This window comes from Accipiter gentilis, chromosome Z (assembly GCF_929443795.1).
Source record: "Accipiter gentilis chromosome Z, bAccGen1.1, whole genome shotgun sequence".
Taxonomy (NCBI): Eukaryota; Metazoa; Chordata; class Aves; order Accipitriformes; family Accipitridae; genus Astur; species Astur gentilis.
In genome coordinates, this window is record NC_064919.1 from 18570893 (window position 1) to 18596437 (window position 25545).

At 37.3% G+C, this 25545-nt stretch overlaps 1 protein-coding gene across 2 annotated transcripts in view; it reads right to left on the bottom strand.

Moving 5' to 3' along the window:
• The window catches only part of MCCC2 (methylcrotonyl-CoA carboxylase subunit 2), a 48353-nt gene that overhangs the window by 21000 nt on the left and 1808 nt on the right, over positions 1-25545 (bottom strand). For both annotated transcript variants that reach the window (XM_049795888.1, XM_049795889.1), the window contains exons 2-10: positions 22712-22778; positions 19601-19685; positions 19241-19342; positions 18538-18665; positions 15848-15960; positions 9746-9859; positions 3260-3324; positions 2226-2325; positions 1199-1294 (exon numbers count right to left, since the gene is read on the bottom strand). In XM_049795888.1, the coding sequence (XP_049651845.1) occupies positions 1199-1294; positions 2226-2325; positions 3260-3324; positions 9746-9859; positions 15848-15960; positions 18538-18665; positions 19241-19342; positions 19601-19685; positions 22712-22778 (870 nt within the window). The remainder of the gene's footprint in view (positions 1-1198; positions 1295-2225; positions 2326-3259; positions 3325-9745; positions 9860-15847; positions 15961-18537; positions 18666-19240; positions 19343-19600; positions 19686-22711; positions 22779-25545) is intronic.

Genomic DNA, 25545 nt, shown 5'->3' on the forward strand with positions numbered 1-25545 from the left:
TTGCTTAGAAGGAAAGACCGTGCTAACATATAACTTAAAATAAATGTTTTCCATTCACACAGCATCAAGCAGCCTGCCTTATAAACAGTCTGGATGGCAGGCAAAGCCCATTTACTTTTTAAAGTGTGATTTACCTACACGTTTATAAAAAATGACATTTCAAGATTAAGAATATTCTAACCAAACAGTTTAATTATACAGGAACAAAGTTTTCCTGACTAGTTAAATTTCAAAGAAAAACTGCCACCTCTGGTTATATTAAACTTTAATCAACAGACTCACATTTATGAAGGGAAAAACATACACAGCCATGAGTCACTTTCTTAGAGATAAGTTTCTTTTCAGCTTTGCTTAAGTTTGTGACATATGAAAATAACAAAGATCTGTTCTGAAGTTTCTCTGAGATGCAAAGGAGCCATTTTATACAAATATAGATCCACTGCTAGCAAGACATTTACCAGAAGATATTTATTTCAACTTTAAAAAAACACAAATCCAAGCTATTATAACTTTCGAGAGCATAGTGTGAGACTCAATAAATGTGTTGATCTTTTCTTCCCTTAATGGAAAGCAAATCCTAGTAATTTCTGACAAAGTATTTTAGGAAAGGTACATATTAAGACTCTTCCTAAAATAAATACTTAGCTGGTAGTGAAAAAGGGTCTGAATATGGGATCTATGCAAAACATGAGAAATGATGAGGTCTCGGATGAAGGTACCGAGGCAAATAATTACACTAGACTTGCAGTAGAGTACAGTAGTCTCCATATGCGGTTGGGAGAGCACTGAATTGCTTAGCCTGCTTGTACTCCATAAATTTTTAAATATTTGATCTTTACTTTCACAGGATTAACAGAAAAAGAAAGCTATCACATCACTCAGCAAGTCTATAGAATGCCTTGCCAACGCAAAGTTCCCTATTTTCTGGCAGCTTTTTCAGAATGTTACCAATCTCTCATCCTTCTTAAATGTATAACCAAAAAGCATTATATTTTCAATGTGTCATTGCCACTGCAATGGATCCACTGGACAAAAATACTAAAAAATACATTAAAACACATCATGAAATTAAAATACTCACTATATATCCCAAATCAGATTTCTGTAGACAAACTATGATGACATAAAGAGTGATTTCCTGCAAGAAAAGCGAGTGCATGCATGTATGGGGATGTGGATCCTGCATTTATACTCATACCTCTTTGACATCAAAGTTTCTTTTTAGCTGGTCGCCAACTATTCCGTATATTTCATCAGCAGGAAATAAAGGTTCTTCTGATGGTTCTATGGTAACCTGTAGCAATTTAACAAAACAATTTACACAACAAAGGAATTATTAGTCCACATTATGACTTAAAAACCCAAACAATTAATTTGCCAACTGCTTTGAGCACAGTCTTCTCTTCATCAACCACATCAAAATGCCTGTACTGGCTTGTCCTCATTTTGCATAAAGATGAAGTTTCTTAAACTGAAGGTTCGTAACACCTCCTCACTTACTGTTACCTTTGATTCTACTCCTGCATCTAGCTCCATACGTGCTCCACTTCTTCCATGTTACCAAAAATTAAGTATGTCCTCCCATTTGCTCACTTTCCCCCTGTGCCCTATTAGGCAGTTAGTATTATGAAGAACTGATAAGATTTTTGCCACGCAGCTGAACAGAACATCTTGCCTTCCTTCAGCTGCTAAGCTTTTAATCTTCCGTTCATGCTCTTGCATCTCCTACCAAAGTAAATTAAGGGAATTTCTTCCCCATATGCCATCCTGTTTGCTACAAGGAAATTTTAAATCAATACAATACAATAACATGATTTAGGTCTATCCCCTTAGTTTTATACCTTTCATTAATAATCACAGAAAATGTGTGTTCAAAAAGGTGCTTTAGCAGCTATCTAATTCTAAGTCCACGGGAATCATCATGTGGGCTTAAAATTAAATTAAGCACCTTGCAAGACTGGGTTAATCTTAAAGTGCAATTCTGTGATTCTGAAGCACTGTTCTAGTTTCTTCACTCTTGCATGTAATCCCAGTGACTTTATTGGAAATAATGCAGCAGGAATGCAACTGCAGAACTGAAACATTAGAGAAATCTTTAAGGACAAGAACCATAACTTCCATTTTCAAATGTCTGAAGTCAGAGACAAAAAATTTATTGTACAAATCAGGAGAAGAAAAGCATTCCTAATTTAACAATGCAGTGTTTACAGATTCTACATACTTACTCCTACTTTCTTTTGGAGATTTAAACTTCTCACAGCTTTCCTTGCTAGATGAAGTGCATGATTGTCATCCAAAGCATAATGATCTGTTACACCAGATTTTCTGTATATAAATAGCAATAGCAATAAGAAGACTTAATTAAAAAATCTGACAATGAAAACTTGAGGTTTTAAAAAACTTTTAAGACCTTAAAAGTTTTATATTTATCTTTAAAATAAAGATGCTACAGTACAGCTCTCCATGTTTTGTTATGAAATCACTTTCAAAACTGAACCCATGCATGAACTTTTCTTTGAAACAGTGTATTCAAATTATCAGACATCACATAAAATAGCAACTCTTAAGAAGTAAAAAACCTAAATGACAATATAAAAGATGACAAACACTGTTCCAATGGAAATTAAAAGTAATTTGAAATTATAAAGAAAAAATGTTTACAGAAATGTTACAAACTGTCCTTAAAAATAATTCTTTATTCACTTCAGTAAATTGAAATAAAAATTAAGCATTTGTTGTACAGTAATACTTAACTTACTGTACAGTAATACCTTTGTTTACTGTTCTTTTCATGTTAGAACTTGAAAGTGCATAGAATTGTTTTGTAACAAGTATTCTCTTACAAAAGACACAGGTTATTTTCTTCTTGTTTGTAAGTTTGAACTGACAGTAAGAAAGACACAATCTGCAAAATACATTATCTTTGTCAATGTGCATTAATCTATTAACACTCAGCATTAAACAGTATAGAAAAGTCCTCCATATTATGTGTGATGCTGCAGTACATTAGACACATAGTATTTTAAAGTAGTAAATGAAGGAAACAAGATCATAACTAGAGTAACATAAGGTAACTGTGCTACTCTAACAACAAAATGATGCATCACCACCAGATAAGGACACAGAAAATCTTAATTTTTAAAATCTAAATATAGTTTAAAGAAGACCTAAATATAAACTGATTAAAATAAAATAAAATACACCCTGTTAAAGTCTAAAGGATGGAAGAAATTAACTCTGGGAAAATATTTCTTTAAACCTGCAGTGAAGATCTGCCCCTCCAAGATCCTCTGCTGATACCTCTTCACCTGTTGCTGCTTTAACCTACCGCAAAGAAAGGAAAATGAGCTTTAGAGTTGACGCTTGTCTTGCATTAATACTTATACTGGCTTAGTTATAGCAATAAAAGAGATCTTTACAAAATGCTTCTTCATTAATATTTCCTCATTTACTCTCCCTCAGGACACTTAAAATGTGATAACACAGAATCTTGTAAAAATTACTTAATTTCTCTGATTTTGCATCCTTATTCTAGCATTAATATGTAGTTTTTATTGAGAAAGATTCCCCACTTACTGTTGTATTTATTGCTGTGTCCATTATTACTGTAAGTATGCTTACACACCCTTTAGATTTATGAACATGCATTTTCACAAAAAATTTTTAGCACTTAACAAGCAATTTCAAACATGATACTTTCTTGCATTGTTTCAAACAAACAATATCTCAGTTGAAACTTAGCATTCTTTGACTTTGCTTTCTCTACACAAGCTCTTCTTCTGTGAATTTTAACTTAAATTCAAATAAAACAATCATTAGCAGTTTTTATTTTCTAAATCTTCCATTAAACACACAATAATTTAGTAAGAGCAATTTTCTTTTAAAAAGCTTATTAATGGCATAAAACCATTTGGATCAAGTATGTCTCCGTATGACCTGCAATGCACAACCTAAATCCTAGATCTGTCAAATCTTAGACCTGACAGGATAATCTAAGAGTGAGTGAACTCCTCCTTAAAACAAAGCAGTATCATTTACTGCATGGTAAAAAAAAAAACAACCTTGATGCATTTCCACTCTACCGTAAGTGCTTTGAAAAGGATTGCTTGCAAGCTGGTGAAACCATTATTCATCACGTACAGAGAGTACAGAGGCAGTGTAACAGACAAGGGAAGATGATACTATCATCACTTCCAAAACAGATTTCAGTTTCCAAGTTTCGTGCCTAAAACTGAAGCACACTAAACAAGCGTGTATATATATATATATATACACACACACTTCCAAACTGTCAGATCTGTAAAATTAACTACAGATATTTCTTCACTAGTAGGATTTTTCCTTTTAAATTTGAATGGCTACCCATGTAATATGAAGGTGTGGTATTCTGATAGTAATTAATGAAAAGTTTCTGTCAGACATATAATTGAGTCTTCATTAAACAACCAACAGAAGAACATACTTTTAAGAGAAATTAGGAAAAATTTCTTCACTGAAAGGGCTGTCAAGCACTGCAACAGGCTATACCCAGTGAAGTGGTTGAGTCACCACCCCTGGAAGTATTTAAAAGTCATGTAGACATGGCACTTAGGGACATGGTTTTGTGGTGGACTTGGCAGTGTTAGGTTTACAGCTGGACTCAATGACCTTAAAGGTCTATTCCAACCTAAATGATTCTATGACTCTATTCCATGATTCTGTGAAATAATTCTATACATGTCTCTTCACACATCTGACACAGTATGGAGCTGTAACATATCGTGATTCTGTGACTACTGCAGAACTTTGAACAAATCTGAACAGAGCACTGACTTCCCTTAGTGCAGAAATCTAGACACTCATTTTAATAAACTTTACAAAAATGGCTTTTTTTCCTCTTCAGCAGAGATGAAGTCTTCCTTCTCCAAATCACAGAATCAGAGTTGTGGAGTCTGTTAGCCACCCTGGGAGACTGTCTAGTTTAACTCCCTTGCTCAAAGCAGGGTTAACCAGAGGAGGTTGCTCATGATCATGTACAGTCAAGTTTTTAGTATCTCCAAGGATGGAAAGACTCCACAGCCTCTCCAGGCAACTTGGTTCAGCATGACTACCTTTGCAGTAAAAAAGTGTTTTCTTGCATCTAAATAGAATATCCCTTATTTCAGTTTGTGCCCTGTAGCCTCTTGACCTGTCACTGGGCACCAGTGAGAAGCCTGGGTCTACTACCTTTACTTCCCCCTGCAAGGTATTCATACACATGGATAGATTCCTCCTGAGCCATCTCTTCACCAGGCTGAGAAGTCCCATCTCTCTGAGCCTCTCCTCATATCACAGATGCTCCAGTCCCTTCATCATCTCCATGGACCTTCACTGACTCACTCCAATATGTTCATGTCCTTTTTGGTCTGGAGAGCCCAGAGCTGGACCTAGCACCCCAAATGTGTCTTATGAGGGCTGAGTAGATGGGAAGAATCACCACCCTTGACTTGCTGGAAACACTCTCCCTAACGCATGACCAGGATGTTGCTGGCTGCCTTGGCTGCAAGGGCACATTGCTGGCTTATGTTCAGCTTGGTGTCCAGCAGGACCTACAGTGCCTTTTTCTGCCAAGCATATTCCCAACTGGTTGGTGTCCCAGCCTGGTCTGGTGTCCAGGGTTATTCCTTCTAAGGAGCATTTGCCTGCTGTGTTTAAACTTCAAAAGGTTCCGTTCAGCCCCCTCCTCCAGCCTGTTGAGGTACCTCTGAAAGGCAGCACAATCATCTGCTCTATTAACCACTCCTCACATGCTTTTATCATCTGCGAATTTGCTGATAGTAAACTTTGCACCATTGTCCAGGTCATCAATGAAGATGTTAAACAGTACTGGTCCCAGTACTGACCTCTGAGGTATGCCACCAGTGATGGACCTCCAGCTTGAGCACAGCAGTTCAGCCAGTTCTCAGACCATCTCACTGCCCATTTACCCAGTCTGTACTTCACCAGTTTGTTGAGGATGTTACGGAAGACAGTATCAAAAACCTTGTCAAAGCCAACATAAATAACATCCACTGTTCTCTTTACTTCCACAGAGCCAGTCATCTCAGCATAGGGGACTATCAGTTTGGTCAGGCCTGATTTCCCCATTTTAAATCCATGCTCACAACTTGCAGTCACCTTCTTGTCCACAGTGTTTTTGGAAATAGCTTCCAGGATTATTTGCTCCATAACCTTCCCAGGTACTGCAGTGCAAGAACATTCTACAAACCGTAGTTTAAATAGTACTGACTTTCTTGAAGTTCATTAAATTCTAACAGACTGCAAATAGAGCCTTGACAAGATATGTGGGCATTTTTAAATAAATCCCATTTCAAGCTACTTCAGCTAGCAATCAGCAGAAATCCACCCAAACTTTAGATAACATGTACATTTCCCACAACAGATCAGGCTGATGTGTAGAAGAGTCCCCAGCACATAAATATACAAGAATTTGACAAACTTACTGCTTTTTACCAGACTTCCCTTCACTGCTGAGCACAGATTACCGAGATCTATCTGTTCATGAAGTCATTACCCATCACCTTTCTAAAAAGAAGGTCAAGGAAACTTGCACTTTAGACTTTGGACTGTACCTGCAATTCACTTTTTTTGGCATAAACGTCCCAAGACTAATTATAACTAACATCAGGGGTTTTCTTTCACTTCCTTAGGATGTTTTATTTTAGGCAGGCAAGTGATAAAATCCAATTTTCTTCATATAGGAAAGACATTTGGGGGGAACAGAGCATACACAATAATGGTTACAATACCTGCTACAACATGGAATGGAAGTTTCTATGGGAGTCTGAAGTAATTTTGATGCTTAGAGAAAGGCAAGCAAAATATTTTCAGTGAGAATACGAAAAGGTCTACCAAACAGAAAAGCTGACAGGTAGTGATATTAAAGTTTGATCTATATGCACCAAGATAAGGATCATTACATCTGCAGGTTGCTAAGGAACAAATTAAATTGGAAGATAGTTGTGAAATCTTCCTCTGGAAATGGTGAAAAGTTTTTGTCCTTTCTAACTTCACAACATCCTTGCAGTCACTGACTTGCCTAGCCAAGTCTTCTCTTTGAGACCTGACTCAGGCCACTCTTTTTCAGCTGCCTATCCTGGCAAAAGTCTCCTGTACTACATCTCAGTGATACACATGTATGACATAAATTCCCTTGTGAAGTTAAATGACTACCATCCTCTTACAGCAAGAGTCTGGTTCCCTTTTTTCAGCTTCCTAGCCAGCTTCCTGGGTAGTACTGGGTATTAGCTGTCTTATTTTGTACCTGCTTAATGCTGGAACTTGAAAGAAACTGGCTTTGAGTAAGCTCTCCAGGACACATTACTCAATGCACCCAACGGGTCTCCTAGGGTCTGATGAACCTCTCCAGCTAAAACATAGCTCCAAGCAGAATCACTCAAGGTGCACAGGACTCCCCAGCACTCTTGCCAGTGGAAATGCCATGTCAGAAGAGCTGACTTTGCTCAGGTCTTTCAGATTTACTAGCTGAACTTCTGCAACAAATTACTGTGAACCTGAGCAAGCCCCAGAGGCAGTACTGCCACTTTCTATGCCACTGGCTCTAAGGTAAAGAACTGTGCTGGACTTAGACAGGGTTTGTGCTTAAGACAGCTCAAGTGTTCCTGCAACCACGGCAGTTATTTATAACACAATAACCAAGCTAGTAAGAGTCTGACATGAAAGTTAATGTCTTTCATCATCCTAATTTCCTTATCTCAATAAAAAGATGTATGAATCACCCAATGTTACTCACTGAACTAATATCTTCATTCACATTTATGCTACTTTTCACCAAGAAACTCCTAATATATAAATTACAGTGATAAATTTACAGAAAATGGCTTAATTTTGAGGGAAGATTTGTCTTTGTTTACCTATAAACGACAAGCTGAAAGAGACTAATAAAGGTAAAAAGGAACTGAGACCTCGGTAAGGCATTTGAAATGATTACTGCCAAAGAAATTCCAACAAAACAATTCTAGATTTCTAAATTCTAATGAGCAGTACATAAATTAATGTTAAATGACATATTTGCTATTACTTCATCTGCTTTTGCTGATTACTTTATTCTTCTTGACAACTTGGAAAGCATCCAAGCATCCAAATAATAAAATAATTCAAGCTAAATGTGTTATATTATGGCAGACAACAAAATATCCTTGTACTTACAGGTGTGTGCCGCCCACCCCACTGCTTTCGATATGCCAGTTATATTCTGAATTTATTTAAGATGTTCTGGAACAGTAATTAGCATTTACCAGCCATAGAAAAGTATGTCTGCATAAATTATAGGACTTTTTTTTTTTTTTTTTTTTTTAAGATGCTCAAGAATTTAAAATCCATCTACACATTGAACTTTGGAAGAAAAAAAAGGGGTATAAAATGCTAAATCCATTTTTAGCATCAAGATAACACAGTGAGGAAAAAAAACCCCTAAAGCAAAGGAAAAGAATGAAACGCAAAATCATACTGTGGAAATGAGAGCAGTGCTATGCAAGTGAACACTAAATGACATCACAGGTAAGTTCTTAATGCTTTTAAGGAAATAAACACAATCATGCTTTAGGAAATGTTTAACCAAAAAATCTGTCAGTGGTTGTCTTCCTGTAATTTAGGGGACCTGCTACATTTTCCCAGTATCTTAAGTGGTGGAAAGAAGTGACTTCCAGTAAAACTCTCCCTCGTCCATTAGTACAGCAATTTAGTAGAGCAGTATCTTCATCAATAATACTGTTACAAACTGTTTTCTCCATTTAGGCCTGCTCAAGTTGGAAGGACTTTCGAGAGACATTTGATTTGCACTTGGCTTTGTCACAGGAAGCACATCTCAAAGTTCCCAAAAAACTGTATCCAAAACAGAGGCAACACGCTGCCTCAGACCAGTTTGTTCAATGAGACAAATATTTGACTTTTTCAACAAAGCAAATTTATCCAGTCAGACTTCCTTGAGACCAGAATAGTTGTGCTTGGGTGCTGTCCCACCTGTTACCTCTAGCACTAACATAACATCTACTACTGGAAATTTCTTTCTTCTCGTAAAGCTTGTGTTAAGTAAAATAATCTTTGTCAGCGTATCAGTATAAAACTGAGCCTATGCTAGAACATACACTGGTACAGCTGTTTTTAAAAAAATAAACCCCACTCAGGCACTCTCTTTCCTGTTGGAGCCAAGCTACAATTTTAAAGCTGTCTTATGCTGGAATATTTTGCACAGTCACATGAGTTCTACAACAAAGCAAGTTTTAATTCACAGGAGTTCTTCAGTTTCCTTAGAAAAAATTTCCTTACTAAGAAAGTTAGAAAGTGATGATAAGCTCTGTCATAAGTCCTTTGTCTGTAAACTGGCATAAAATATAGTTCAGTCCTGCCCTTAAGTTCTCTATCTTGACTCTGAGATATAACATACATGCTTTTATTTTTTTTTATTTCAAGTCAAACCTAGACACTGCATAATTGAATATAGAAAGCATTTTTACAATTTAAAATGTGCAAGGCAAAAGCAACACTATAAAAACACCTTAACAAAGTTTGATTTATATATACACCTTTAACAGATGGAAAAGATTTAATTTAAGATAGAAACATTCAGATATACTTAAAAATTGCAAACTAGTTGAGATAATATCTGGAAATATCTCACCGAGAAAGGTCTCAATAGTTTAAGCTGTATGATTGTCAGCAGCACAAATATTTGGGGGGCTGTTACTAGAAAATTCTGTATCCTTACCAGCGGTGGCCCTCCTAGGAATATTGTTCCCTGTTTGCCAACAATAATACTTTCATCAGCCATGGCAGGTACATATGCTCCTCCTGCCGTACAGGATCCCATTACTACTGCTATCTATTGGGAAGACAAAAACCACAAGTTAATGAATTGTCCAACCCTTAAAAATAGCAAATGCACATGCTACTATTATATATTGTACTGATTTTAATACAGGTTCTGGGACAGCACTGCAGATTATTTTTGCCTGACAAAGCAACCTTTTTATTTATGTTTTAGCTTTTTTTCAAAAAAGATAGGGAATCTCTCTAGTTTTCAGTAGTCTCTTAAACTATGATCTTCAGGCCACCTTGCAGGAAAAACCACATATGAAGTACCATGAGCTATGTATGTGAAATATTTGAAGAGGTGCATGTTCTACCATGAAATTTGTTTTTATTGATGAATGGTAAAAGGCTGAAACCTATAGGTTGCTCCTGGTATTTACACTTAAGTCAGAGCTTTGGTTGTTGCTTATTGGCTTAATTTCACCAACATTAACATCCTTTGAAGAAAACTCCTGACATCTGCTAGTACGTAATTTCAGTTCTTCAATGGATCAACTAATTAACTCTGTCCCTTCAAGGCGTGTTGAGTATCTCATTACAGGCTTTAGCACGAACAATCTCTATTTCATCCTTATGCCTAGATGAACATCTATCCAATGAACATTTCCTACCAGTAATATTTTTGTGACACTTTTACAAAACTGACTTGACCTCAGGCACTGTGAATACTGTAGCAGCATATGATCGTGAAAGTGAAGTTTCTCACTTAACTTATCCTTCAGGGGAGCTCCTCCAAAGACCCTTTCAAAACAGCTTGTGAAGCAGAAGAAATGGAATAGTTATATGGAAAAGGCGGACAGTAAGAAAGTAATTGTCTAATCTAACACTTTCTTTCACAACCACAACTGCAAACCCCTCCCTCCCAAACACAAAATAATGTTATTTTGTGTTAATTTTGTTTGGAAATATTTCTAAAGCAACATCAAGCAGTGTTCTGTGTTAAATAATAATTTAATGTTTGTTCTTAAAAGAAAACAGCACACAGAAATAAAACTTCCAAATCACATTACCTGTACCTAAAGCAGGAGTAGATAAACTATGTCAACCTGCCATCATCAAATCAAACAGCTTTTTCAGCAAACGGTTTCCAGTATCTTTAACTGTATTCAGAGTCACATGATTAATCTGCAGTATTTCTGTTGTGCATTTAATAAATACCTCCATGTAAATACAAAGATAACACAAGCCTCTAGAAATGGAAGAAACCTGGGGAAACAGTTAATTTGATTTTTTCCCCCAGGATTTGTGTTTTTTTCCCACTCTTAATTTTATCTGGCTCGTGCTGAAAAATGTGCCTGCATTTAAACTTTAACTTCTCAGGTGTTACTTTTTCCAGTACATAAACTGGAATATGTATATATTGGAAAAACCCCAAAATCTACTTGTCAAATAGCACAACCTCAAATTCCTGACTAATGTACTATTTCCTGACTTCATTCTTTGAATTACTGTATAGGAAATTACTTAAGAGCACAATAAAAATCAACAGTACTGAATGCACATGCAGTATTTCATACCCACTGATCAGCTCCCCATAGTATCCATGCAGCATATGAGTGTGAAAGCGCTTAGGAAATGGCTAATGAGAAAATAATCACAGCTTTCTGATTCACAGCCATACAAACATCAATGCAATTTAAAGGTGCAGTAGGAGTATAATAAATTAGTCACAGGTAAAAGTGGAGGGGGAAATTAAAAGCACCATAAGCAACTGGAAAAAGGAGAAAAAAAGCAGCACTTTAAGGGCAAAATTGAGAAGGGCTGATGAACTGAAGAAACAGACCTTCAGGAAGGCCACAACAAAGAATAGCAGGTAGAAAACTAACAACATTCAGACTCCCATGTCAGAAGAATAAACCAGAATGGAAATCAGAGGGAGCATAATTTCCTAACACCATTTCCTAATGAAACATCCTCCCAAATATGGAAGATGATTCTCACACCTTGAATAAAGTTTTCCTTCTCATGCTTTAACTGTATCGCCGTAGTGATGAACTTTTGCTTGCTTGAAGAACTTCGAAACTTTGGTATGTACGAATAAGATAAAAAAACGTTGAGCTTTGTCAATGGTATGCGCCAAGGCACCAATAGACAAGAGGCCTTGGGCCCCAATGTGCATCAACAGACAAGAAGCCTTTGGTCCTGCTGAGTTTTTGTAATTAAAACCTGCCAAGGCCAGCCAACTAGGAAAAAGAGATGACCCACACTGCGCATGCCCAAAGGGTGGACGCTATGTAAATGATAACATGAATATGCATATGACTAGAATAATATAAAATTTGTTTGCTGCAGGTAATGGTGTGCATGATAGGTGGAGTGATCCCCCGTGCACCCAGCACTGCAATAAAGAATGTCTGCTTTCTAAAACGCCAAAATCAAGTCTTAGAGAGTTTCTTTGGCTGTCTTTTTCAGTAACAATTCTAGTTATCACAGTCTGTTAGCACTGAATCAACAGCAGATTTACAAATGATAATAGTGACTTTTTGAAATGAAACAAAGGATAGAAACATCTCCCAAAATACACATATTACATCCTTTAAATGAAGGAAGCACTTCAGTATAACATTTTCCCCAATATTCTATAAATATTTTAAGAAAGGTAAACTTTCATCAGTGTCATACCAAGAAAACTAAGCTTTCATCACTGTCCTAACAAACTGAAATGTGTTTTATTAAAAGGCAAATCTTTCCTACATTTAGTTTTTATTGTATAGAAGTACAATGCTAGTCTTAATGCAACACTGTGTGGTAATCAAAATAAAAACAAATTCAACTTTATAAGGAACTTTACAAATACATTAATGTTGTTTCAAGATATTTAGGAAAACACCAGCATGACTTTAGGGCCAGGCATATCTAGAAAGGTCCCGCCTAACATCAGTAACTCCAGCCTTGCAAACTGGGTTTACATATTCATCTTTGACATAACATTAAAAAATCACTACTCCCATACCACACAATTGGAGTCTCTAGCAAAAATAAGGTTTACCAAAACTTCTCCTAAAAAGATAATTCTGCAAAACAGCCCTGTGACCATTTCCTTTGAAACCTGCTGTTCCATAAAAATGCTGGGACCAATTTTACTCACACATATAAATCTGAAGTACAACCTAGACCTTTCAGTGACTCTGCAGGATGGTTAGCTTGTAAACTGTCTTTTTTCCTAAATATTTTTAACTAAACAGTGCTTTTCCTCTGGAGACCTAGCTAATCACTACAATTGCTCCACTTTTATGGTTAGAAAGAAGAGAACTGCAGAAGTTAAATTATGTCAGACTCTGCAGGATGGTTAGCTTGTAAACTGTCTTTTTTCCTAAATATTTTTAACTAAACAGTGCTTTTCCTCTGGAGACCCAGCTAATCACTACAATTGCTCCACTTTTATGGTTAGAAAGAAGAGAACTGCAGAAGTTAAATTATGTCAGACTTTCTAAAAAGATTTAGTGTATTGTTGTATTCTTTAGCCTTGGATTTCTCTGGAGGCAATTGATTTCAGGATTCTTTGGTAGACAAAAAGATGGTTCAAGAATTGAAGTCCGACTTGCTTCCAAAAATGTGCCAAAAAGGCAGCAAAGGTAACAAATGCAGTTTCCTCAAAAATAATGCAAAGCCAATGTCTGCCATGTAAGGAGGAGTCAGATAGAATACTGTATCCTTGACCAGTGCACCTGCTTCACGTTGAACAGAACGATTAGCTTCTATTTCTTCCTTCCGGACTAGGAGATTCAAACAAGCACAGCTTCTCACAAAGAATAAATAAAAATGGTTCCAGACCAACCATGCCTCTCAATGACAGAGGTTGGTAAAAATGAAGACGGTAAAGTCTTATTTCCACTTTACATTAAGATTGAGTTCAACAGTAAGGTATGTCAAACAAAATGTTAGTGAAATACTTCCATGACAGTACTCAGATGAAACAGCAAGTTAGCTAAACATTCACTCTGCTTGAGGATCCAACACCTATTTCTAAGCCTGATGTTCTAAAACAATTTTTCTTCTTGGGTGGAATAACCTGAAAATTTCCTTCACCTTCTTTCATCCAGCCAATATAAAGTGATAGGCATTGAACTGACAACTACACCTAGGAACAGGCTCTTGAAATGAAGATAATTCAGCAAAAACACCAGCTCACTGCTCAGCAGTCAGAAAAATCAAAGATGTTAAAACAACTGGCAAAGGAATAGAAAAGAGAATAGTGTATATCATTATGCTCCATCATTATTTGACATATTGAGTAGTGCAGTCTGGCTCCTTCATCTCTGTTGTGGTTTAACCGCAGCCAGCAACTAAACACCACATGGCCACTCACTCACTCCCCTCTGGTGGGATGGGGGAGAGAATTCAAAGAGTAAAAGTGAAAAAACTCATGGGTTGAGATAAAGACAGTTTAATAGGTAAAGCAAAAGCCATGCATGCACGCAAGCAAGGCAAACCAAGGAATTCATTCGCCACTTCCCATCAGCAGGCAGGTGTTCAGCCATCCCTGGGAAGGCAGGGCTCCATCACACTTAACAGTTAACTTGGGAAGACAAACGCCATCACTCCGAATGTCCCCCCCTTCTTTCTTCCTCCCCCAGCTTAATATGCTGAGCATGACATCATATGGTGTGGAATATCCCTGTCATCAGTTGGGGTCAGCTGTCCTGGCTGTGTCCCCTCCCAAATTCTTGAGCCCCCACAGCCTACTCGCTGGTGGGATGTGGTAAGAAGGAGAAAAGGTCTCAACTCTATGTAATCACTGCTCAGTAGTAATGAGAACATTCTGAATTATCAACACTGTTTTAAGCACAAAGCCAAAACGTAGCCCCATACTAGCTACTATGAAGAAAATTAAGTCTACTCCAGCCAAAACCAGCACAATCTCGAAGAAGATATAATAAGATCTGGGAAAAGGTTTACAGAAGATAAACTAGGACCGTCAAAGGGATGGAACGCTTTCTGTAGGAAGAACAGCTAAGCTTGAATTCTTTGGCCTGCCAAGGGTTATAAAATGGAGGTATACATGAGGGCTACACAACCATATGAAGAGGCTGGGAGTTGACTGACTACACAGCAACTCTGTAGGAAAAACCTAGTCATCTGCTTTCCTGGAGCGTTCCTTTATTTGGAGGAGGTTATCTTCAAAGACCATGGATGACTCTGCCCTCCCTGGCAGCCTCTCAAAGGTACCTACTGACAATTCCCTTAACAAGCCCAAGACTACTCTCCTGAAGTCCAGGGTCTTTATCCTGCTACCGGCCTTCCTCACCTCCATTGGGACCTTATACTCTGCCCTCCACTTTCACTGCAGCCAAGGCTGCCATCACCAATCACATCCTCAAGCAGTTCTACATTCTCCGTGAGTAATAGATTCAGAAGGTTTTCTTATCTTATTCATACATACCTCCCCCTAACACGCCACCTGCATCAAAAAACTGACTGCAATGCACTCCTGCAACACACGTGACACAAAACCACTTCTAAATCCAGGAACTGTGACTAACAGTAATTCTATGCATCATTAATACATTAGAAAATAATCTCATTGTTAGGGTAGTTTTATCATACAGCACCTCAGTCTATAAAATGGATATAAAAATATATGCATACCCCTGTTAGTAGAAAGTATGTCTCATTTACTAGCCATCATGAAAACTGTCCTCACCGTTACAGCATTGATGCAGAATAATCAACAGTTCCAAAAGATTTCCTAGTGCTTCCTCACATGGCCCTACATACCATGTTGTCAAGTCCCTTTTTCTCCTACTCCAAGATAGGAGCAGATAGGTCATATCATTAACACTAAGGTCAAGAAAGAAGACGGCTTCTTCAAAACTATAATGACTTTATGCGGACAGTTACTGTGTTTACAGTGCCTCCAATCCCCAGACTGGGCCACCAGGTCAGCACAACACAGTGCTGTCAAAAACAAAGCATGGGTACAAGCCCTGAAACCAGAAAAAGGCAGCAAGCATAAAAACTAATTAATACATTTTGTTCTTAAGTAAAAGCAAATTACCTGTGGAATTCCTTGTGAGGACATGACTGCTTGATTATAGAAAATACGGCCAAAATGATCTCGATCTGGAAATACTTCTGCTTGCCGAGGTAAATTTGCTCCTCCTGAATCAACTACAGAGTGAATGAAAATATATTAACATGTCTTTGAACAGTGTTACATACTTATGTTTTTGGTAAAGTATCTGCACATTACTTAAAATATACAGCAATTACAATCACTAACACTATATGTATTTCTATGACTCTAGGTATATCAGGACATCCTTCCTGAAAAAAAAAAAAAAAAAAAAAAAAAAAAGACAAATAGTTAACAACCCCCCACAATAACATCTGCCCCAATCATTGTAATGGAAAATAAATTCAGACATGCTTAGAGATGCAATTGTACCTCCCTATAAACTCATCTTACTGCAAAAGATTTAAACTAAGAACACTTTCAATGTACAATTTTAACTCAATTATTCTATTGCAATTCTGTCACAAGTTCCAGAAACGGGTGAGACTAACCACCACTGAGTTCAAGAGGTATAGCATGTGTACCTTCATACCTCGATTATACAGACACACCAAAGACCTTACACTATCTTTAGGAACCTTCATTTACTATGTGTCCTTGCCTCTTGATGTGGCCCTACAACTTAGAGGTCTCTAACTGCAGCTACCTCTCCGCTCCCAAATAGTGAAAATACATCATGTCATAAGACTCCAAAGAAGAACAGAAGACTAGAATGAAATTCACAAGGAGGCCAAGCATCTCCAAGAACTCTGGCTCCTGGTAATTAGTATCAGCAACAGTCCACATGCACATTCTCATGCTGTGTGACTGCAGCCAGTAATGCCCTACATTCAGCTTTACAGTGAAGCAGGGTTTTGATTCCCTCCACCGCACTTGCAGAACCACTCTCCCAAACCAGCACTGACTCTGGCAACTAGACAAACTCCAACCTGGTCAACACACCAGTGTTGTGAAACAGGCCATCCCTGAACACAGAAGAAAACACCCACACCAGTGACTGACTCGGTGACAAATGGCACCAGGTGTCTACATCAGAATTAACACCTAGCCAGCTACCACTGAGGGAAAAGGCAGTTAAAATGGCCTAAAAAGTACATGGTCAAAGTGCTGACTGACTACAAAGCACTTCCTCTTGATTGCACAACTGAAACAAGCCCAGGTACAGAAACTGCAAAAGTAAACTAACTCACCAGGTTTGAGTGATCAGCAGTATTATATATAATATAATAATATAATATCAGGGACTATACACCTCAAAGGTGGAACAAAATAATTAAACTTTTGTTTCAAGGCATATCTATGTCTCATGTTCCTCATTCCATAAAATCTTATCACAGTAGAATCACACATAATTGCTCACTGATAACTCACTAAAAAAATAGAGTTGTCTGAACAGATAAAATTTGCTGATAATTCAGACTAAAAAAACATACAGTTGTTTGTTGCAAGCGGAAAAGCTTAGCTTCTTCTATTTTCTAAGACTAAGATAAAATTTGGCCCTCCCTTTTTCTCCAAGACTCTTTCCATTGCAGTATGACAATCCCACAAAGTCCCCACTCACACTGCCCCTCTATCCACCCCAGCAATACTTTCAAGATCACATTTCTCCTAATCCTTCTCTCGGTATTCTTTGCATTTTTGGCCTGTCAGCAGGGCAAGAAATTACAAACGCTTATGCTGGCCAGGACCTACATTTATGCTGACTATTTAACTAGTGCAAGTGTCATGACTAGCAAACCAATTAATGCCTCTCAGCTGCTACATAAGCTGCTAATCCAAGCAAAACAGAAAAGGACTAACCCACCCTGTTTTTTAAATGGAGACAGTGTAAGAGTCCTTCTCCTCTGACACTGACTTATACAAAATCCACGGGAATACACATTGTCTCAAATCTGTCAAATTTGGCTGAAATTGCCTAATGGGTTTAAAAGTTATTAGATTGGGAATTGAGGCTGAAAGACAGAGATTAGCAAAGAGCTCTTCTATTTGTACAAAACCAGGCTAAGAATATACTACCTGTAATGCACTAAAGACACTTGGCACTCTGATCTTAATCTTTAATAAAAGTATACATAAGTATACTTACATAAAGGTTTGGCTAAATACTGATTTAACAGACTAAACTTAAAATGCAAAATAACATACAATGAAATTTCTCCTTCAGTAAAGTTCATCCTAAATTGTAAAAATCTGTTGATTCAAACTATTATTGACACTTTTGGCACTGAGACTTTTCTCTTTCTTTGGTATGTTCTTTCATACAGCTACATGCTCCACCAAAAGGCAAAGTAACTTTTTTTTTTTAACTGTAATTTGAATTAAGACTGAATGAGACTATAGGATGGACTGCTCAAGCATGGCAGAAGGGAAAGGAGTAATAAAGAAGTGATACAATGGCATAGTCATATCTGTATCTTATTAACCGAGCCCTACAGCAGTGCAGAAGATAGGGCTGAAAAGCTATGGGTACCCTCCAGTTAAGACTTGCCACCAATCTGTAGAGGTAACACAGTATTGATGAAAATACATTTGAATATACGTGTCTAAAATACATACCTGGTTAGTCAAATCTGGGGACACATCAGTCTGAACAGCATTTATTTAGTGTCTAACCTAGAGATCCTGAGCTGCCCTTAACAAAGGACATTTGTTATTTCTGTAATGAGACTTACCCAAATATAGGCAAGGGAGATGGTTTTGCATTGCAATTTCTTGAGCACGTAAATGTTTCTTAACAGTGATGGGATAATAGGTACCACCTTTGACAGTTGCATCATTAGCAACAATCAAGCATTCCACCCTAAAAATAAAACAAGTTTATGAGAGAGAAAAACATTTCTACTGAGTACGTTTATTAAGAACGGCAACACGCCAAGGACTCTTGAAGCCCCAATGTTCAAGAAGAGCCCTCCTCACCTGCATTCCCTCAAATGCACATTTTAACAGCAGTCTCAGCACTATGATGTCTTATTTCACAGTCCCTTAACTCCCTAAAATATTGCTGTATAGCATCGTATTTTATTTCAACAGTAGTCTTGGAGGTACTGTTAGTGAGCAAAACAAATTCTTAGCCTAGAATACTGCGTTACTTTTTGAAAATTGCCTTACTGACGCACTAATCTCCTTCCTTCATTGGACACCAGAAATTCCATGTGTGTTCTGCTTTAATATGGGATATGCTAACTAAAAAATATAATATATAGAATGACTTCCTTTTAGCTAAGACTAAACAAATTAAGATACCGATTCTGTTGATTTTTTGGGTGTTAGAAACAAAACACTAAAAATGCTAACAGCTTAATACTGGAAACTGAACAAAATTATACCTTCTTCCTTTTCATATCATCAATAATGTAGATCACTGGTATCTCTCACCCAGATACGCGCCCAATGCCTGTGATAATGCCTCCTGCTGGTACCTCTTCATTACCATACAACTGGTAACCTGCAAACTGGGAGAACTCCAAGAACGGAGACCTGAATAATGACAATTAATATAACACAATTTTAAAAAGGAATTGGCCATATTTGCCATTGAAGCTCACTTAAAAGGTTAAATATTTAACAAAGATATTTTTGCTTTAGAAAACAGATAAGTATTTCAACAAACACTTCTGTAAAACTCCAACTGTGTTATTTGCCAGTGTTTATGAAAACTAAAGAGAAAACAAGCCTGTTGCAATACTTACCCACAAAAGAGAACCTGAAGTGTTTTTAGAAAAGGAAAGTACCTACCCGGGATCAATAAGCCTGTCAATTCTCTCTCTAGGTAACAGCTTTCCTCTTGATGTGTGAAGCTTACGAGCTTTTTCTCCACCTCCTGTGATAGAATAGTAAATTTTTAGATTTACTATGGACACAGATAGACAAATCACCACTTATATTAAAACTCAGAATGGAAGCACTGATGACTTTCCAGTTTTTGAAGTATGTACCGTAATAATGAATTTAATAAATAATGGTTTCCACTTCAAACAGATTTAAGGCATTGATAAAAATGCTTGCTTTTCAGAATCTACTCCATTTCCCCCCTCATTTTTTATAGTTAGTCTTGAGGTAAAGATTTTAATAAACATAGCTGTCTGGAACTTTCTCCCACTGCTTGCCAATGAACAGAAGGGCTGAAAACACAAACACACGGACAAAAGCACAGCAGTAAGAACTACAAAAAATACTATACCCCGAAATTTGTTCAAAATAGCTATGCTGAGTCCAATCCTGAAGACCCAAGACAATCTGGATTAATTTCCTTAGATCACTCCAAAACAGAGTTCAGACACACAGCATTTAATATCAAGTTTATCTTTGCTTCATTTCAACCCTTTACTCGAGGTCATCCTAAATCATATCTTTTGCTCTATAGAGCCTTGTGGCATTCAATACTCAAGATTTGTTGACACACCTCAGCCTCTTTGTAAAACAGCTTATACAATCATTGTCTCTCTATATAGACAGATCACTGATCCACCTCATCACTCTAAAATTGTTTCCCCCATCTAAAATAAAGAAGGTACTATTTTGCTAACATTCCTCCTGAGACTTCAAGATTTCTTTGTCATCTAAGCATCACTGAGACAGACCTTGTAAGCCTACCTTTCAAGCCCTTTCTCTCACCTCCTTCCTTGATCACTATGCACATCATGTCCTACCTGTTAGGCATGCCAGAAAGCCCACAATTTATTTCTGATTCAGCCTGTTCATTAGGTCTGTATAACCATCCTAAGTGTACATCTTGTAAATTCTTTCTGTACAAGTTTCTTAAGATACAACCTCTCACATCCACCCACAGAGTTAATACCTCATCCAAGTTCTCAACATCCCACATCACGGCAATTATAACTTTTTCTCTGAGCTCCATCTTGCTTTTCTTATTTACACCCAGAGTGATGCTGCAAAAATAATCTTCCATTCTGTGACTTCTGTCATCTCTGTGCGCTCCCCCTCTTCACACACTAATTGTAAATGCTTGCCTTCTAGGCCCTGTAGCCATTGTATAGAACATTTCTTTTCCAAGATCAAGATGTTCGCTCTACCCTATACTAGCCTCTGTTCTGTGGACTGAGAAGCAGTGTCCCTGACAGTGAAACAAACTTGGAAGCATTTTGTTTGAAATCCCTTTTTTAATGTCTCCTTTACAGTAATGTCTATAAAAACTTCACTGTTACTGCTGATATGCTATGATTGCTGCCAGTCATGGTGACTAAAAGTATCTCAGTTGCTTCTTGTGCTTGCTATCAGAAATCCATCTGTTGTAATTCATCACAGCCTGTAAATTCTTTGGGGCAGGGACCATCTCCCTGTTGCACAACTGGGGATTACCCAGCAGAATGGGATATGGGTTCACAAAAGCCCTACCCACTGAAGTAACAGATAAATAATGAAGCATTCACTACAAAGACCTCAAGCCAAGAGCTCACTCTCTGAAAGACAGCTCTTACAAATAAAAAGATGTTGCGCTTCTCCTTCCAAACTATTCAACCTAAGTACCTAATTGTTCTCATCTACTTAAATGATAGGCAAAGCAATTTCAATCAATGTCACTCCATGTATTAACATCCTGGTAGAGCTCCCTCAGATGGGGGAAAGATGTGGGCCATGTTCTCGTCCTGTTAGCATGTAATGGGCAAGAGCAGGAAAATGTGCAGCAGTGAAGTTGGTCATGACCATTAGTTCATGAGCCACGCAGGGAATTGTTGAACAGTCTCCACACGCATGAAAGAGAGGTAGTCCATGGGTTTCAGTATCTCCTCAGGAAATCGTGGAGCTTTGTTTCACAGCAAGCAAGAAAAAACACTAAGCACAAATTCTTAACTGTGCTCCATTTCAAAGCTGTAAAAGGAACTGCATTATATAAGAAACAGTGTATGAAGAGACAGTGTCATGATGGATACAAGAAGGGGAGAATTAAAACTGCATGCTCAACCTCTGGCAGCACAGTTAAGCATTTATAAACCATTTTCATTTTACAATTCCCATTACTTACAGTCAACTGTAATTAATTTGGGTAATCTTACAAGTCAATAAGATGAAACACAGATTTCAATGTTTTAAAGTATTACAGACTTGCTTTTGTTTGCCAGAACAGCTACAGCTAGAGTCTTTAAAAATCCTATTTGTGCATGAAGAGACTTACAGGCAACTTGAAAAGAGGCACATCTGCCAAACCAATTTGTTATAAAAGCAGGCAGCAGTGGATGAAGCAAGGAAGCAGGTGAAGTGAAAAGTGTATCAGTAAAATCCTTTTATTAATAATCCTATCTATGTTAAAAAATATTGCCAGTAGAAAAATACAGTCCATTACTACTAAGATCTTAAAGGATTAAAAATTAACGAACTCGAAATATCCAGTTCTCACTATCTACTTGCTTACTTTTTGCCTCTCTGGCAATGAAATTAATCCTTTGTTTGACTAAATCAGCCTTGCTTTCATTTATGTCTGCTTCCAGTAATTTAGGGAATTGCTTGCATTAGGATATTGCTCTGATATTCAACTGGCAAACAAAAAAATATGTTAACACACTAGAGACTGTGGTAAATAAAGAAGTGGTAATGATGTGGGCGTTTTTTCTTAGTTAGCCTGAGTTACTTTAAAAAAACCCTAAATTTTGAACAAAGTTAGCTTGGATGTAAAAACCTTTTAAGATCTTCAGCTGACAGAACCCAGTAAATGTAGATTTAAACAGATGAGCTAAAATTTCAGTATGACTACTATAATCCAGCAAATATGATGTATCCGAGTGAACTGATTAATGAACATATAGCTATAGGGGAGAAAAATCCAAAGAACAAAACTGGGTTTTGTACCAAATTAAACAAGTGTTCTAAAATCTAGACTATCATACTTACCTAATCTGATTTTTTCTGCTTGCTCTTGGAGTTTGGTTACCAGCGCTTTCATTCGTTCATAGTTTTCCTAAGTGAAGAAAAACCCAGCATCTTAAGTTTAACCAAGAGCGACAGTATTATTTTTTAATAAACAAACACAGAAAGTACAAAATTGATTTCTCTTCCAAATTTCATTTTACCTTATTAAATACTGGCTCTGTATTGTCTTTAAAGTAATAACATTTCTACCTATGTATTGGCTTTCCTCAAACATCCCAAAGCATTTAATAAACATGTTTCACAAAAACTCTTGAGTGTGTTAGGACTGTAAAAGACTAGTTCCAAATTTAATAAACAAAAATAGAATTAGCCATTACAGAGTTAAGTGCTATTTTTCAGGTTTTATTAATTTTTTTCTTAACGGGTTTGTTTGCTTTTTAAATCTAATTTTGTAAAAAACATCACACGGATTCAAATTAAGTGCTGCTATGTCTCTTGTACCAAAAGATGAATGACCCAGACCAAACAGAATTTGCTAAACACTTTTTACATTCCTGTAATTCCTACAGGTAAAAGAAATCTTTTAAAAAACAAGAAGTCTGGTCTTCGTGCCAATATCCCTCTTAGAAAAACAAAGACTCTTAGTTCTGAATATGAGTGATCCAGTACTGAGTTCACCATTTCTATCAGAATTATCCAGAACTCTTGTGTGCTCATTACAGCAGTTTTTTATCATTTCTTAAGAATTAAAAGGTCTTAGTCAACCTTAATCTATTTTTCAGACATATTAAGAGCAATGTTACCTCTTTGAAAACTGTAACTGCAATAAAATAACATAAAAACTGCTGCATTAAAAAAAAATAATCATACTGCCTTGTCTAATTCTCATCTAAAAGATGTTAGAGTCTACTTTGACAGAAAAAACAATCTGGTAACTCTTTATATTTGGACTTGAACACTCACAATTAAGGTTTCCCCTAGAAGCAACAAGTGTTGCAGTTAAATTTGTTCAGCTCTGTCTTAATCACTGAAAGGCACCAAGATGTAAAGGAGAAAGAAAATAAAAACATGTACACGGCACCTCGCATTCAAACTGTTTTAGCTGCATGGTAAGACTTTCAAAAGAACGTATTTCTCCCCCTTTGTAATTGCTACAAAGAGATTAAAAATACTCTACTGAAAGGTAAAAACCTATCAGGTTAAAACAGGTCTTAGCAAGTTCATCAGCTTGTACACACAGTTAATACATAAGGTCAGCATTTAGAGGTCGTCCAGCAAGATCAAGGTGGCATACTGGAACACTGAGTCCAACTCTTGTGCCTCTATTGGCTCTTGGGCAGGATAGCCCATGTTCTAATGAAGTGTCATCTGCCATATGGCTCACAGCCTGCAGTTGTATGAATTTTGTACCACCCAATCGCTAGCCAACACCTAACACATCTCAAGATACCACCCTCAGTCAGTGAAATCTCTCTGATGTGTGGTGCCACTCTGCAGCCTCTGGACTATTGAGAACATGGGGTGGGGGTCACCAGACTTCTGCATCTCCTCCCTCCCTTGTAAAGCTGTATCAGTATGCCCACCATATCATTGCCCTTCCAGTCTATTTCTTTTCATACTTCAATCCTCACTCTCCCTGCCCTGCTCACAGTACAGCTCCAACACTTACATCTACGACGGTTTTTCTTCCTTCTAACCTGTGAACCACACTGCAATGACCTATTGGCAGTTTTACCACCATCACAGCATCCCCAAAACCAAGAACAAAACAAGCCACATCTTAATTTGACTCCGATGCTCCTAGGAAAGACTATGGACAGTAACTCCAGCCACACACAGTCACTGCAGCCACACACCTGCATGCAGCACTGAAGAAAACAAAACCTGCTTTAATCCTCTCCAAAAGACTCTGTTTACAAGTTAACTTTCTTCCCCTGTGAAAAAACTATAAAACAGTCATTGTAATCCCATACTTTTAAAAATCTGCAGTTGTCACAACACCCATTTTGTTGTATGTGTGAGGGTTTAGCTCATCCAGCTGGCTCATTTCACAGCATTTCACGTAAAATATTTTCCCCATTTCTCCTTATTCACTCAGCCTGTCTTCTCTAAATCCACTCATCCTTTGCACACAGTACTGAGCTTAAAAACTCACCTTTAACATAGGAAAAAAAAGCAGCTAAAAATGGAAGTGGAAATTAAAAGGGGCACAGCAATCACAATCATAGGCTTGTTCATTAGATTCTGAATTAACAACTCACTGTAGCTGCTTTAGCTACTCTACATAAAAAATTGTAAAAGGACTTTGTAGATAATCTATAAAAAATACTGTACTCAAATATCTGAGTTGCTTAAATTCACTTTGTTTCTATCATTACCTTTCACGTCTTCAAGCAGAACACAACATCATTATACTTTACAAAGGAAAAGTAAAGATGCCTTGAAATCTTACTGTAGGTTTTGAATACACACAGAAAAGGCTCCTCTCAGAACCAAACATACTAGTTCTACCATGTATTTATGGGCTTTTCATTAACTAATGACAAAAAGGCCAGTGAAGTGACGCAAGTTCTTTCTGGAAACTGGCCCTTGAACCACAAAGTTGGGTAAAATTGTGCTGTTAATATGAGGGCTTCTACAAACTTTAAAGCAAAATCAAGAGGCAAAACCTACAGACTAATCCTACAGTTACTGCACGAGTAACTGAATTACTGCTACACAAGCAAAGCAACTGTAAGAGCTAATTCTTGGAACCTTTACACATATTTTCCTTTATTTTCCAGAATTTAGACTCACTCATTTTTGGATTACATTTTTACCTGTCTGATTTGAAAGACAGTTTACATTACGAAGGC